This window comes from Corapipo altera, unplaced genomic scaffold (assembly GCF_003945725.1).
Source record: "Corapipo altera isolate COAL_440 unplaced genomic scaffold, ASM394572v1 61411, whole genome shotgun sequence".
NCBI lineage: Eukaryota > Metazoa > Chordata > Aves > Passeriformes > Pipridae > Corapipo > Corapipo altera.
Window position 1 is genome coordinate 816424 of NW_020884875.1, and position 14347 is coordinate 830770.

The window sequence follows — 14347 nt, forward strand, 5'->3', positions numbered from 1 at the left end:
CTTCCAGGTCCTGTTGCTCTTCTCTCTGCTCACTTGGTTCCTGGATCGCAGTTACAGCCTTGTGTACGACCTCACCCGTGATGTACTGGGTTGTGTCCAGCGGAGCCGGTGTGCAATCTCTTGTGTGCTGCTTCTCCTTCTCTTCTGGACAGAGGCTGCTCCTGCTGCTTCTCCTGCTCTCTGTGGCAGTGGAGGCCCTGTGCAGAGCCCTTGGTGACCTCTGGAAGGACGTCCGCCTCTCGTGAGCCAGGGCATCAATGACTGTGAGGGAAGGAGATCTGTAGGTATGTCCTGCAGGTGTTTCTGCTACTGTTGCTTCACTCATGCTTAGTTTCAGGTCCAGTTGTCTGCTGATTGTATCTTCCCACCTGTCCTCCTGGGACAGCTTTTTGTCAACACCCTCTTCCCGTTCTTCCTCCTCGGCCAAAGCCACTGGCTCACTGGTGGCAGTATGGGCTTCCAGACACTCCAACGCCTCCTGCTTGCTCATGGTGCCCTTCGTGAACGTCACATATACAACTTGTGGCTGCTGTCGTGTGGTCCATGGAAAGCTCATGGACCTGTCACGTCCTATCTTAGGCTGTCTCATTCCATCCTTGGCACCCACCTGCCCAGGTCTTCCATAGAGAACCTCTGACTGCCTCCGGGAGAAACACTGTCCCTCGTTCTCTGGCTGCTGGAGCTCCCTGTCCTCCAGGTCATCCTGCTGCTGTGGCAGGCTGGCTCTCCGAAGTGGAGCCTGTCTGCACGTGGTGTGGGTCAGGCAGTTCCTGCACAGTTCCTCTGGAGGCTTCCTCTTGAAGGACACAATGACCTGCTTTACAACAGTCTCCTTCTTCTTGTGACCCCCTGACATACTGCCAAGGCTGTATTCAATGCACACTGACGGCCTTGCTGCGTCCTGCTGTGCTGTTTGCTCCCAGTGGCCTCTCAGCGCATCTGCATCCCTTCCCAGGGAAGCTGATGAAGCCCTGCCATGTGCCTGTTTCATGTGTGCTGCCAGCTGCTCCTTGTCCATGTTTACCTTTGGCATCCTCTGCCTCAGACCTGCCAGGGTTGCCCTGGCGAGCTGCTGAGTCCTGAGGGAGGTATTTCCTTAGGACTGGGCACCTCCAAGGCTCTCTGTTCCTTAAACATTCCCACACTCAGGGCAGGGACCCGTGTCACAATGGCCTCTGAGCAGTGTGATGCACCTGCATCACAAAGGACCATGGCATGGCACCCCCCTGTGATGCTGGCTGGGTCCTGTGGACTGGCATTGCCTGCTCCATATCACAAGGAAAGGGAAAAGCGTGAAGCCAGTCGGTTGCTTTACCTACCTGAGAGCCCAGGCTCAGGGTTGTAGCCACCACAGACTCGGGGAAAGTTGAGCCCCAGATCTTTCCCATTTGCTACTGTTTGTAGGTCTGGGCAGTGCAGGACATCTGAGTTCGAGAAGTTAGTTCATAGACTGTAGTTTTTAGGGTCTTGTTGGCCTTTAGGGTAAGAGGTCTTTTCCAACCTAATTGATTCTGTGATTCTTTGGTTATTAACAAGTGTCTTACAGCAGCCAGTGCAAATTATTATGTGAGAGCATACAAACCCACCAGCTAGATGACAACCATACTACCAAGTGCAGTTACTGTCTCATACATGATAATATGATTGGATGACCCTAAAATGCTATGCAGTTGGTGAAATTTGCAAGCAAACAGTATCCATTGTGGAAAAAATACATAAATGAGCACAACTATATGGCTTTCTGAGTAATGTGTTTTGTCCATGCTTTTTCTTTGTCTTGGGTTGAGAGCTACAAAGACTCTCAGATGCTGCCTTTTCATCCTGAGAAAGCTGATTCCACTACCTGATGCAGCCTTTCTGAGTCATGTCTTGTGTGTCAAAATGTTTTATGGCTTCATTTCACCCAAAGAGCCAAAATGTGTTATCAGTCCACCATTGCCAGCTCTGTCATAGCCTGGGTTTTTCATGGAGACTCCTCATGACGTTTTGATAGTACAGGAGACAGAACTGGCAGCTGTGGTGTCATTCCTCTTGCATTCCCTTCACTCATCGTCTTGTAAATTCAAGACATTATCCTGTACTTTGCATCAAGCTGTTCTGACCAGGACAGGGTTAATTTTTGCACTAGCCAGGAGGGGAATGGTCAGGACCCAGAGGATATTTATAACACCTCACATCATTCCTTGGCTGGAGGAAAGGAGTCTCTTCCAAGAAGAAGCTATTCTGTCTGGCCTGGGTTCTGAGCTGAAGGGAGCACTTGGGCATTTTCTATTGTCTGGGATTTCTGCAGTGAGTAGTGATGTTTTCATTTCTTGTACTCTCTGTCATTTGCATTGTTGCTGCTACTATTTGTTTTCTTATCTCATTGCTGTTTCCAGTAAACTGTTCTCATCTCAACCCATGATCTTCACCTTTTGTGCCTCCAATTCTACTCTTCAGCCCCCCACGGAAAGCACGGAGAGGGACAGGGGGAGCGAGCGAGTGGCAGCATGGTTTGGAGTTTCAGTGGGGACACTAAACTGGGGAGTACCATTCCTAAACCATAACAACAGCTCTCATGAGAGTAGTACACAAGATTTCCTTTTTATCTCATGGATTCATCTCATAACTCCATCAGTGCCACAGACCTCGCAAAAGAGACATATAAATAAATATTCAATTATGTATCATTATGCACAGAAAAAGGGGCTTGTGTGAGGATTGGATGCAAACTAGGCCTTGCATCTTGGGGCTTCCTCTCTAGATCTTAGTGAAAAAACACTAATTTGCCTTTTGAACCATAGGCTGAAAGGAAGACTTTTTGTTGCAGAGAAGATGAGGAGGTCAAGAAGAATGCCAGCTTTTTCTTGGGTCTACTAGTATTTCCAGTCACCTGAGAAACTGAGCAGATACATTTGTGCTGGCTCATGTGGGAGCATTGTAAGGGAAACGGCTCCCTCCATGCTCCAGCACATTTATCACCTCAGTTTCATCTATTCATAACACTTTTTTATCCTTATAGAGAGAGAGAGAAGGTAAAGGTAAGGTAGTGATGAATTTTGCATTATGGTGGATGAATTTATGGATGAAAGCTTTCTGTCAGTTCAAACACACTTCAAATGTGAATGCCAGGTTTCTTCACTTGCTTGAAATACTGTTCTGGAGATGGAAGTCAAGAAGAGTTTTATGAAATTCTCTATTGTGCGTTTAACTGATAGGAAAAGATAATAATTTTGAAAAGTTTATACATGTTCTATTTTTTCTCTTGTGTTACATTTGACTACTATATCTTTACTAGAAACCAGAACGTATGCTGTAAACAAAATCAGATAATACAAAGAGTAAATGCATTATTTGGTCAGAAATGAGACCAAACTGGGCTAGCACCAGCTTACCTTGCTTTGAGGATCCCTTTCTGCCTCCATGCATCTCAATAGAAAGACTCCCACACATTTCAGTCATGTAGGACCAACCCCAGAGGCAAGAGAGCAGCAAAAGTCTTTTACGAAACAATGGAAATATGATGAAGAGAAATATCAGGACACTCAGCTGGTCTCTAAGTGAATGGAACAAAAACAACAAACGAAAGCTTGATCTTTCAGGAAAAAGAGTCTGTTTGGAAAGGGATGCATTCAGCCAAAGATATCGCACTTAAGAGGACAAAGCTGTGCACTTACGGAAGAAAAACTGTCTGTTGAGAGTCAGCAGGACACAAATATCCAGGAAGTTGAACTTTGGAAATGAGTGTGCAATTCTCTGAACACTTCCTAAGAGATACGGTGGAGTGGGCAGGGGCTTGAATGCACACATCTTTTCAGATGGAGTCCTCTGTGGCTTTGGGAACATGTCAGGTAGTGCCTGGGAAAAAAAACATAGAAAGCTTGAGGAATGCTGTGACATTTGTTTCTTTCATATCCTGTAAGAGAAGGTTGTGTTTTTTGTGTGTGGTTTTTTTTTTTTTTTGACTCTTGTTGTTTCTAAAGTCTGTTAAGGCTTGTTTGTTGCCAAAGAGTTTCCTTTGTTCTGCATCTTAAACAACCTAAAACAAAGATTTCTTGTTCCTTTCATGAACCTATTCTCCTCTCAATGCAAAGCAGTTGTGGGAGTACAGTTTCTGCAGACTTCCTAAGTGGTTTAAAACAACCCCAAACATTATGATCCTAGTTATGCCTTGATTTCTATATTTTGGAAGGGGGGAAGGTGTTATTATTGCAGACAATTCAAGACCATAACAAAATGTGAGCTCCGGTTTAATTTGAGAACGGAAAGCGAATGGTATTGTAAAGCTTAAAGTTTATAGGAAGGAATGCTTTTCCTTTTCAGTCTTTTTCTTATGCCTGAAATGTGTAAGAGGAAGTTCAAAGAGGATATACACACTGGTTCCTACTTGGTTATTTTCCATATGTGAGGTCAGTAGATTTCATTGGGTTAGTCTGGGTTCCTGAACAGCTGAAACGTTTTGAAATCACCTTCCTGAGGTTTTGAAGTATGGTATAATAGTTTGCAAAGAAAAAGATCAGTTTGAGCAGGCTTCCTGCATTGCCTGTTTACTAGGAAAGTGAGAGTAGAGTGGTCTGAAATAGGAGATGAATGCAACCAAAATAATTTACAGCAATGATTTAAAACTTGATGGGCTTTTTAAGAACCAGTATACTTTTCAGCAGCCTTGAGCCACTACCTTGTTCTACACTGCTGATTATAATTGAAACCTTTTGGGAGAAAATGATTTATTGTTTCAGGATGATTTTCAATATATCTGAAAAAAAGACCCACTTGGGTGGAACCTGACTTTGTAAAAAAAAATCAGACCGAAATATATATATATATATATAAACCCCTAGACCGATACTGCTATTTCAAACTGTTTTGTAGATCGACATGTAAGTTTTGCAATTCCACATAGTATTTTCTCTCAAAAGCAGCAGTAATTAATCTACTGCTATGAGATCACAAAGCAATTTCCTCACGAAGATTGGATCAGGTTAATAGAACTCACCGTTTGCATTCAAACATGCATTTCTCACCTTCAGTTCAGGAGTGAACTGAAGTTTAAGTAAAGGATCCTGAAAGCAAGGGATTGGCAGTGAAACTAATTTCAACAGCAATTTCTTGCAGAAATACACCTGATATACCTGGATTCGATAGAGGTGATCTCAAGGGAAGCTTTGAGTTACTGCATGAAATAGTTGATGTCAAAATAATTAATCTGAAAGTATCTGAAGATGCTGAGGCTGGCAAAAGTTCTGGAGATGTGTGCTGTAAATCAGGCTCATCACACTATTTTTGAAGTGACCTACAGAAGAAAAGATGAGGTTTGAAAGGTGCAATTTGGATTCAAACTAGTTTTGAGTGCTGAGCAGTGTTTGGTTCTCCTCCAGGAAAAACAGCTGCTGAGTAGCCTCAGTTATGAGTAGCTGGTAAGGAGCATTTCATTTATTACCTTGCTTTCTTTTAAGGCCTGCAAATCCCAGTCTCTTTTGCAGTTTTCTCTTGTATGTTATTCTGTTTCCTCTGAGTAATTTTTTGAGATACCTAACTGCCATTGTACCGGTATACAGGGCTTTATGTTGAATGTTTGTAGGAAGAAATCTACTTTGAAAATAATACAGTGTGATTTTATAATTATTATTTGCTAGTGTATAAACAAAGGAAATACGATTTTAAAATTCTCTTAACTTTTCATTTCAGCCCAGCAACACTCCTGAGGATATACCTAATTCAAGACCAGTGAGTTTACTCAAGATTGTTAAACCTGTAATTGAGCACCTTGCTGGATCAGGGTTTAGCTTTGACAGCAGGAAATGTCTTTACCTCTGTGAAGCCAACTTTCTTTTTGACCAGCTGTGCAAATTTTCCACCTGGATGGAAGCTCCACCTTATGTTCCCTACCACCACAGCACAAATCCTTGAAACCTACATATATGACTAAAACAGGGTTTGCCTTTTAAATGTCATTAATATACGGGTTTACATGTCCATGAGATGTTACATAAAAGACACACTTGAGCGTCATAAGGAATCTTACAAATAATTCATAAGTCATACTCAGATCAGAGATTATATAATTTGTGACATATGTGCATGGGGACCTCAGTTCCATATGATGTCTGGGCTGTTCTGTGGTGATAGATTATAATTTATTAGTTGCACAATACAAAGCAGAAGTGCCACTTAGAAGAGTTCTTGAGCTTTTTAAATTTCTCGATAGCAAAAGTTGAAATGTACAGTCTATAGAAAGTAAGGAGCACAAATGTAGGTGTACTTCATTCAGCAGGGAAAAATATATCTTATTTCTTGTCTACACAGTATAAAATATATCCCCTAAATTTCTGTCTTGTCTTGTGATTATGCAGTTTGTTTAACTGTAGACAAAAGTGTCAAGAATTTTCACAAGCTTATGCCTTTTGGAGAAGGCTTAATTCTTACTAAAATCTCAGAGGTTTTACACAGGAATTCAAATGCTACTGCTCAGAGCAGATTAGACAGTCCTTTCTTCTGCTGAGTTTGTTCCTATTGTTGCCAGTGACACTCATAAAACTCTGAAAAAGAAATCAAGAAATGCCAGTGACACTGAGTTTAGCCTTCCTTGTTTTTCTCCTTTTTCCTACTGACTACTGCTGAAATGTTGTCAACTCACATGTGAAAAAGAGTCTCCTTGAAACATTCCTCCCAGTGTTAAAAAGCATTGCAAAGGCAAATATGGGTAGTCATGGGCAGCATTTACCTTCCATACTAATGCTAGAAGCTGCTTTCTCAGAGTCAGCATGCCTTCAGGAGAGGAGCTCTTTCAGCCAGCAATTCACAACACCTATGCTAAAACCTTGCTTTGTGAAGCTTTCCTTAAACCATTGCTCTTCCTGAAGGAGGAACCTCCTTTTCTCCGGAAAAATGGTGGTGATTGTCCCACTATCCAAACTTCTGTCCACTTTCTTCCAGCAAGGGAAGTGTTGGATGACAAGGTGATCAGGAGCATTGAGCAGATTGAAAAATGGAGCAACACAGCAGTGCTGCTTCCAGTGGCTATGATTAGCTTTGGATCAGGCCGTGAATCCAAACACAGACTAAACCTCCAGGGTTTTGTCTTTGCTCGAGCAACATTTGACTTGGCTTCACTCACGGAGGGATTAGCCAGTTGGTTTTGCAATATATATGTATTTGGAAACTTTTATTTCAGGTTGGAAGACTAATGCAGAATATCGAAACCGAAAGAAATCCATTTCCAGGTCAGTGTAAAATATATAAAAGTGATTAAGAGATTTTCTTCCCCCTTCCCAACTTCATCTCGACAAATGTCACACCATTAGCCCAGACAACAATTTGACCAGGCCCAGCACAAAGCTGTTTTTCCAAAAGTGCATTGTATCTCCAAGTTTTTGTTTTCTTCCTAAAGAGAACAGGGTCATTTTATGTTACTGTCATGATCCGAGGAAATGGCACTGAGCTACAAAACCATATAAACTTGTTTCACTTATTTGGTTTTGCCAGTTCAACAGCTGTCTCCCAGCCACACCCTCCTTACCAGCATGAGTGCTCTCATCAATCCAGTGTTCAAAGAAAGATAAAGACACCTTTTTTTCTTAAAAAAGTATTTCATTCCAGAGGATGAGTGTGTACATATGATTCTGTCTAATTCAAATCAAGATTTGACCTTCAATGGGATTGGCTTATCTGTATAAACTCAGGTATCACTGAGAGAGACTAAAAAGTACCCTAAGAATTATGTCTTTTGAGAAAAGGATATTTCCCAGCATAAAGGAGTTTTTAAAAAAATGATTATAATTTTTCTCTAAGACTTCTTCAACAAAGAAAGGCAAGTTTAGCAGTAATATTCATTAAATTTATAGCTCTTTGTGTCCTTAATGGTATATTGAAAAGAATAAAGCTACTAGACTAAGTTATTCGGATGAAAACGTTCCTGAATAGGTGAAGCTAAAAAGATTGATAACTAAAGTTATGCCACTCAGCTGTGTACTACTCTAAAATGATGTCCTGTTTGCATTGGAGCATGGTCTGCAACACCAGAGGTCTGTGACTCTTAGAACATTTGACATTTCTCTTTTCACACAGTTCAGTTGAGTTCCAACATCAGGTCCTAGTCTGGGCACATTTTAAACATTTTTCATGAAAAGAAAAGCTAGAATTGTGTTGTTATCCCATCTCATACAAGTGTACTAGGCCAGCTTCTCAGTTAGTTTTAATAAATGTTTCATGCCTTTATATGTAAATGGAGGACTGGATGGAAGAGACATAGGAGGACTAGGTCTTCATTAAGTTAAAATGTTTTCTCCTTATGATGGAAATGTTGAATATCTATGCAAAACCAAAACAAATTTCTCCTAAGAGTGTGAATCTTTGGGTGTCCATCTCCCCCCATTTGAACTCAGGCCACGATAATGCAGAGCTGTACTATGATCACCTGCTGTTTTGAAGGCTGAAGTTCAATCTAACTGAATTTTTCCTATAGTTTTTGAAATGAACCGAACCGAACTAAATTTGTGTGGAATCCAAGTTACAAACATTTAAATCATGTTGACATGATCTACCCACTCCACATACAAACCACTTTCATCTGAAAATTCTTAACTTCTTCTCACTGGATAGAAATATTCTATATTGTTTCCTAGTAAGGTTTATTTTTTAAAAAAATTTAACTACTATGTAAGGTAACAATATAAACCATCAATCACTTATTACAAATATTCATAGAAAATCCGATTCTTTGCTGAGCTATATTTTGTCAGTGGCTTTGGTAAATTTTGTAGCCAGGAAAATTAATGGCCACTTCAGAAGTTCATTTGGAAGATTTTTTCTTATTATTTTTATTTTTTTTCAAATTTCAGGCATTGTAATTAGTTACTGATTAAACACTGCTGTGCTACCCATAAGGGCATTTGCTATTTCAAACAGGCTAGGAGAACAAAATAGATTATTGAAAAGGTAGCTTGACCATTCCCTGTACCTGAGTCCAGAACACACAAAAATACAGACAATCTCCCAGTAATGATTTGAATAATGATTGGGGGAGATAAGAACCAGGTGCAAACACTCTTCACATTCATAGTATTTAATGATCGTGCCTGGCTAATAATTTTACAACTTTTGGTAAGACCTTAGGAAGTTGTTCTCTTATATGACATCTCATGGTCACTGCAGCCAAGGCTGCCTTGAAGCACTACATTTCCCACCAGCTCCTCCCTGTTGGTGAGCACAAGGTCCAGCATTGCTCCTCAAGGTCCTTGTTGGCTCTTCAATCACTTATGTAAGGAAGGTGGCATTCACACATTCAAGGAACCCCATGGATTGTCTGTGCCCTGCCGTGTTGTCCCTCCAACAGATAATGGGATGGTCGAAATCCCCCATGAGGAACAGGCCTTGCGAGGGTGAGGCCGCTCCCGTCTGCCTACAGAGGGCTTCATCGACACCATCCTCCTGGTCAGATGGCCTGTGGCAGGCCCCCACTCTAACATTCCCAGTCCCTGCCCTCCCCTCAATCTTCACTTCCCAACTTCTGGGCTAGGTCTTCATCTTTCCCCAGGCAGAGTTCCACACTCTCCAGATGGTCACTGACATAGATGCCTACACTGTCTCCTCATCTACCTTTCCAAAAAAAACCTAAAATCTTCCATTCCAATGCTCCAGTCACAGGAGCCATCCCACCATGTTCCTGAGGTGCCAATGATATTATACCCACGTGGGTGTGTGCATGTTTCTAGTACCTCTTGTTTGTTCCCTGTACTGTATGCATTTGTGTATAGGCATCTGAGCTGGGCCTGTATAAAGCCAATGCAATGGCTGGAGTATCTGGAATGCCTTTGCACTGTTCTGGGCATCCATTACAGGTATTGGCATCTGACTGGCAGGATTGGAATGGATAGGTGCCCTAGGAGCCCTCACCCAACAAACCTTGATCTATATTACATGTAGTTGTGGCTGTGCAAACAACATGCCACAGTTTAATAGATCTGCCTTGAGGAGTGTTTTGGAAAGCCCTTGTGAAGTGCCTTATTACTGTAAGACGATTATTTGTTTTAATGGATTCAGTGATGTTTATTTTGCTGTACAGGGTCTGTGTGACATACTGAATGTCACAGGCTCCTTTTACAGTCTTGTGAATCTGTAGTGCTAGCCACGTCCTTGGGACCTGAATGACATAAACAGGGAGTAAAATAAACAGCTCATTTTGGCTGGAGTTTAATTTAATTAACAATGTTAAACATATGAGTAGTTTCCTTGAAGTCTGTGGAAACACTCTTTGCTTTTAAACTTAGAAACATGCTTAATTACCTCTTAAAGTAGTTACTTTACAAAATCATTTACTTTAAAAATTCTGTGTATCAGGAATACAAACAACAGTGATGGTGCCCTTTAAATGGATCATGTAGCACCACTATGTGGAAAAGACAGGGGGAACAGCCAGGCTGAAAATGTAGCCAAAGACAAAACATTCCTCCAGTGAAGTGTGGTGCTAGCTGAAGGTATTCAGCACCACACAAGATCAGGCCTTGTACGATTAAATTGCTGTACAAACCCATGGTAATAGATCCTTAAATAATAAAGGAAAGTTGTGTGGGAATAAAACTAACTCAGAGCATTAGAAAGGTTATTGTTTGAGTTCCCAGTATTTAACATTTGGGTACGCAGTGCAGCAACTGAATTCAGCAGCCGTGTTGCTCTGGCCAGTGATTCAGTGGGAATGTCGACCTGAGCAACAACACTGTGGTATGTACAACTCAGGTCAGACACGTCTCTGATTTCTGACCACTTTTTCTCTTGGGTGGTGTTTATTTTCTTCCCAGAAAATATGGTAATATTTGAATTCATTCAATCTTGTGGTAGTCTTGTACTGCATATTCTAATGCCTCTTGTTGAACCTGACCCACACGTTTTCCCTTTGTGTAAATAAGTCATCTAGACCTAACACCTAAACCCTCTGCTTAAGGCTGAATGAGCTGAACTGAAGAAATACGGTATGTTCTTACATGGAGTGGAGCACAGCACAGATGTTCTTTGACCTTGAAGCAGTTCTTGCCATACTACATAGTCTCAGTTTGGAGGTTGCACACAAAATTTTTCTCCAGTTTTATTCTCTCTGGGGTCCCATGAGGAGAAGCAGCTGATCTGCCTGTGAGCAGAGGGCTTATGGGGCATGTGGAGCTTGCTTTTTTCTCCTGTTCTGCAACACCATGTCCCACATGTCAGCAGTGGTGCCATTCACCTGTTTGCAATGTGTTTCTAAAACGTGGGCTCATAAGATAGCAGAAGTGACTGTGGCTCCTCATTTCATTCCTGTAGATTGTTGCTGACACCTTGGATAGGTCTAGATATTCAGACTTAGTATAGGCCTTACACATGGATAGCCATGGGCAAACCATTCCATCTGGAAGTTTGGTGAAAAATTAGAAAACAAGGGATTGATTGGAACAATATTCAGGAAATTTATTTGTCAGAAATGCAATCTTTTTAGAGGGGATGGATAATAGTTATTGCAGTTTGGGTTCTTAAAGCCAGAGAGACTTTTTCTTTACACATAAATATAGGAACAACCTCCCTCACATGTAGGACTTTCTTATAGTAGATAAAGAAAAACCACACTGCAAACATTTTGCAAGTAAACTTTCTTCCCTGTTACGCTATAAGTATAGCAGACACAGAGCCAAAGTTGTGATATTATTTGTGTTTCTGTGGTGATGCCTGGAATCCCCAGACACAATTTAAAGCTTTTTGGTCTAAGCACAATAAATGTACACAACAGAAAGATGATTTCTCTCTCTAAATGATTACCTCTTTATCAACTTTCTAGCAACAGCATTCCATCAGATGACAACCAAATTTATGTGTTTGTTCTGCCTGTATCTGCATGTTAGATGAGCAATTGCCAGGTGGTGACTTGCTGAGAAACCATGGTGATTACAATTCAACTAACACACATTTATCACATTCATACCATTCAAATGTTATTAACTCCTAGTTTCTTGTGAGTCATCTAATTCCTGTGTATTTTATCCTAAAGATGAAGCTGTTCCTGCAATTCTTCATGAAAAGTTGACACATGGATATTTTTATGGTTTCTAATAATCCATTTGCAAGCTTGCTTAAACTATTTAAAATAATCATAACAATCTGAATGATTTAATGGAAAAGGATGAGGTAAATAAAAATGCTCAGTGTTATACTAGCTGCTGAATGAGAATTTAGTCTAAAGATTTTGGACAAATAGCATGAGAATTGATAGCATTGACATGAAGTGTGCAGCACATTAAAATATATGCATAAGCAAATTGTGGTCGGATTGTTAGCAGAGGAGCAAAGCTGATGCATGAATTTCTTTCACTGCTCACAATAAATAAGAAATAGGGAAAACCAGACCTAAAATAGGTTTCACTATTTTGACTTTTATGCTCAAATCAAGATTGCAGAGCCTGGTGTAATCTGTCATCAGCCTAGTGACTTCAGATGAATTCTGACAACTCATAATGACTGGAACTGGCCTTGTTGGTTTGCTTTAATGTTGTCTATAGGTTAATCAGCTTTGGAATATTACATGTTCCATAAGAAAACCAATTTCATCATTACCAATGTCAGCCATTAAATGTCCTTAAATACATATAAAGATTCATCTTGTAAATATTAGTTCATCTGGGTGGAAAAAGGTGTCTGCTGAAAAAAAGAAACCTGAAAAACACACAAAAAGAAATTTTGTATATTGTATTAGATTTCTTAAAAATCTAAACCACATCAGTTTTACATCAATGTTCTCACTATTTGGAGTCTCTCTTTTTTTTTTTTTTTAAGATCACAACAGCCTTATAATTCTGTTTGATAAGATAATACATACTGAAATAATATATGCTGATCTATTTGTAGTCATACAACCTTTAAATATAGCGAAAACTTCAATTAACAGTCAGGTTCTTTATCCTTGCAACCTGAATTTGGCCATGCTATTAGGAAGTGCTGGGATTTACCTCTAGTATAAATGTATGAAAAGCCTGATTGATCCCTGACATTCACTGTTTCGTGCTTCTAAGACACATGGTCAGGTGGCAAATCGGAGGGTGTGTGTGGGAGAAACGAAGACTTGTTTGCTATTTTTTCTTTTTTTTTTTTTCTTTCTGTTAAATTTTCTTCATTGAGGAAGCAGTATCCCTTCACAAACAATGAAACCAGACCCTCTATCTTCTTTTTGAAATTGGTCATGGATCTGCTGCAGCAATTTGACTCAAAAATTAAAAATTAAAAATCAGCATCAGCCTTCAGATACGGCGAAACAGGACTAAAAACTGTTGCCCCCAAACTTGAGAAGTGTGTTTTTTCCAGTTCTCCAGTGGATGAAGAAGATACCACCTCCTAGTTTTACTAGTGTCCCTTTAAAAAAGCAATAAGCAATGATAAGATTAGGAGAGCGAAAGTCTGGAACTATTAAAATGTATGATTTGTATACCTGAATCAGTGTCTTTAAAAGCTGGCCTGGGTATCTCTATGCTGTGCTGGAGTCCGGAGTACCACCCTGAATACGCAGCTGGGCAAGGTGTAGAGAAGTCTCACTATGGTTCACAGCTTAAATCTCTGTTATTTTTACAGGCTGATGTTATGTGTGCAATGTTAAAAGCCCTTAGTGACACCTGCCTGAGCCCCCGAGGCTAAAGTTTGATTAGGTAACTTGAAGGTTTTCTTCACAGAGAAATATATTTTCCATTTGCATAACTGTGGGCTTAGAAGTTGTTTTAAAGTTAACTTGTGCAGATGCATCTTTTAATATGTTTTCTTTTCCAGTAGGACAGTTCAGTGGAGGTGGAAGGTTATAAGACATGACAAATGCCTACTATTTGCAAATTCCAGAAGTAGCAAAAGGCACTATTTGACTGTTTAATAGACCTGTAAAGTACCTGGAGGCAAATATCAGGAATGTGCTCACCAATATATATGTTCAACATCTGCACAAATATTTTATCTTCTCTTTTTAATAAAAGGTGCATTTTAACCTCGCAGAAACAAGATCACAGTAGAACTTGCAGAAGGGGAGTTCTGGATAGGACAACTAAAACAGAACAAAGTCCACAAAATTTATCAGCTAACATAACTGTTTAAAAATAATTTCCTGCAGGATCTTATTTAAACAATTTATGCCATTTGACTAATCAACCACTACCTTTTTTTCTGCAAAATTTTTCAGAAAATAGCATCTTAGCAAAATAATTCATCTAAATGTTTAAAAATACAAGACATATATTTTAGCTCTGGTGTGATGTTCATGGAGTCTGTACTCCCCTGGCCCTATTCATGCAATAAATTAATTTCTTTTGGGGGAAAAATTACAAGTATGTACAGAAGCAATTTATTTCCCCAGGAGCAGTTCTATCTTGAAATT

The 14347-nt window shown here is 40.2% G+C and overlaps 1 protein-coding gene across 1 annotated transcript in view; it reads right to left on the reverse strand.

The window, feature by feature from the left end:
• LOC113943516 overlaps nt 1-1172 on the reverse strand; it is a 2726-nt gene extending 1554 nt beyond the window's left edge. Inside the window, exon 1 of the mRNA XM_027635372.1 lies at nt 31-1172. Within this exon, the coding sequence (XP_027491173.1) occupies nt 31-1033 (1003 nt within the window). The 5' untranslated portion in view covers nt 1034-1172. The remainder of the gene's footprint in view (nt 1-30) is intronic.
• Between the last annotated feature and the right edge of the window lie 13175 nt (nt 1173-14347).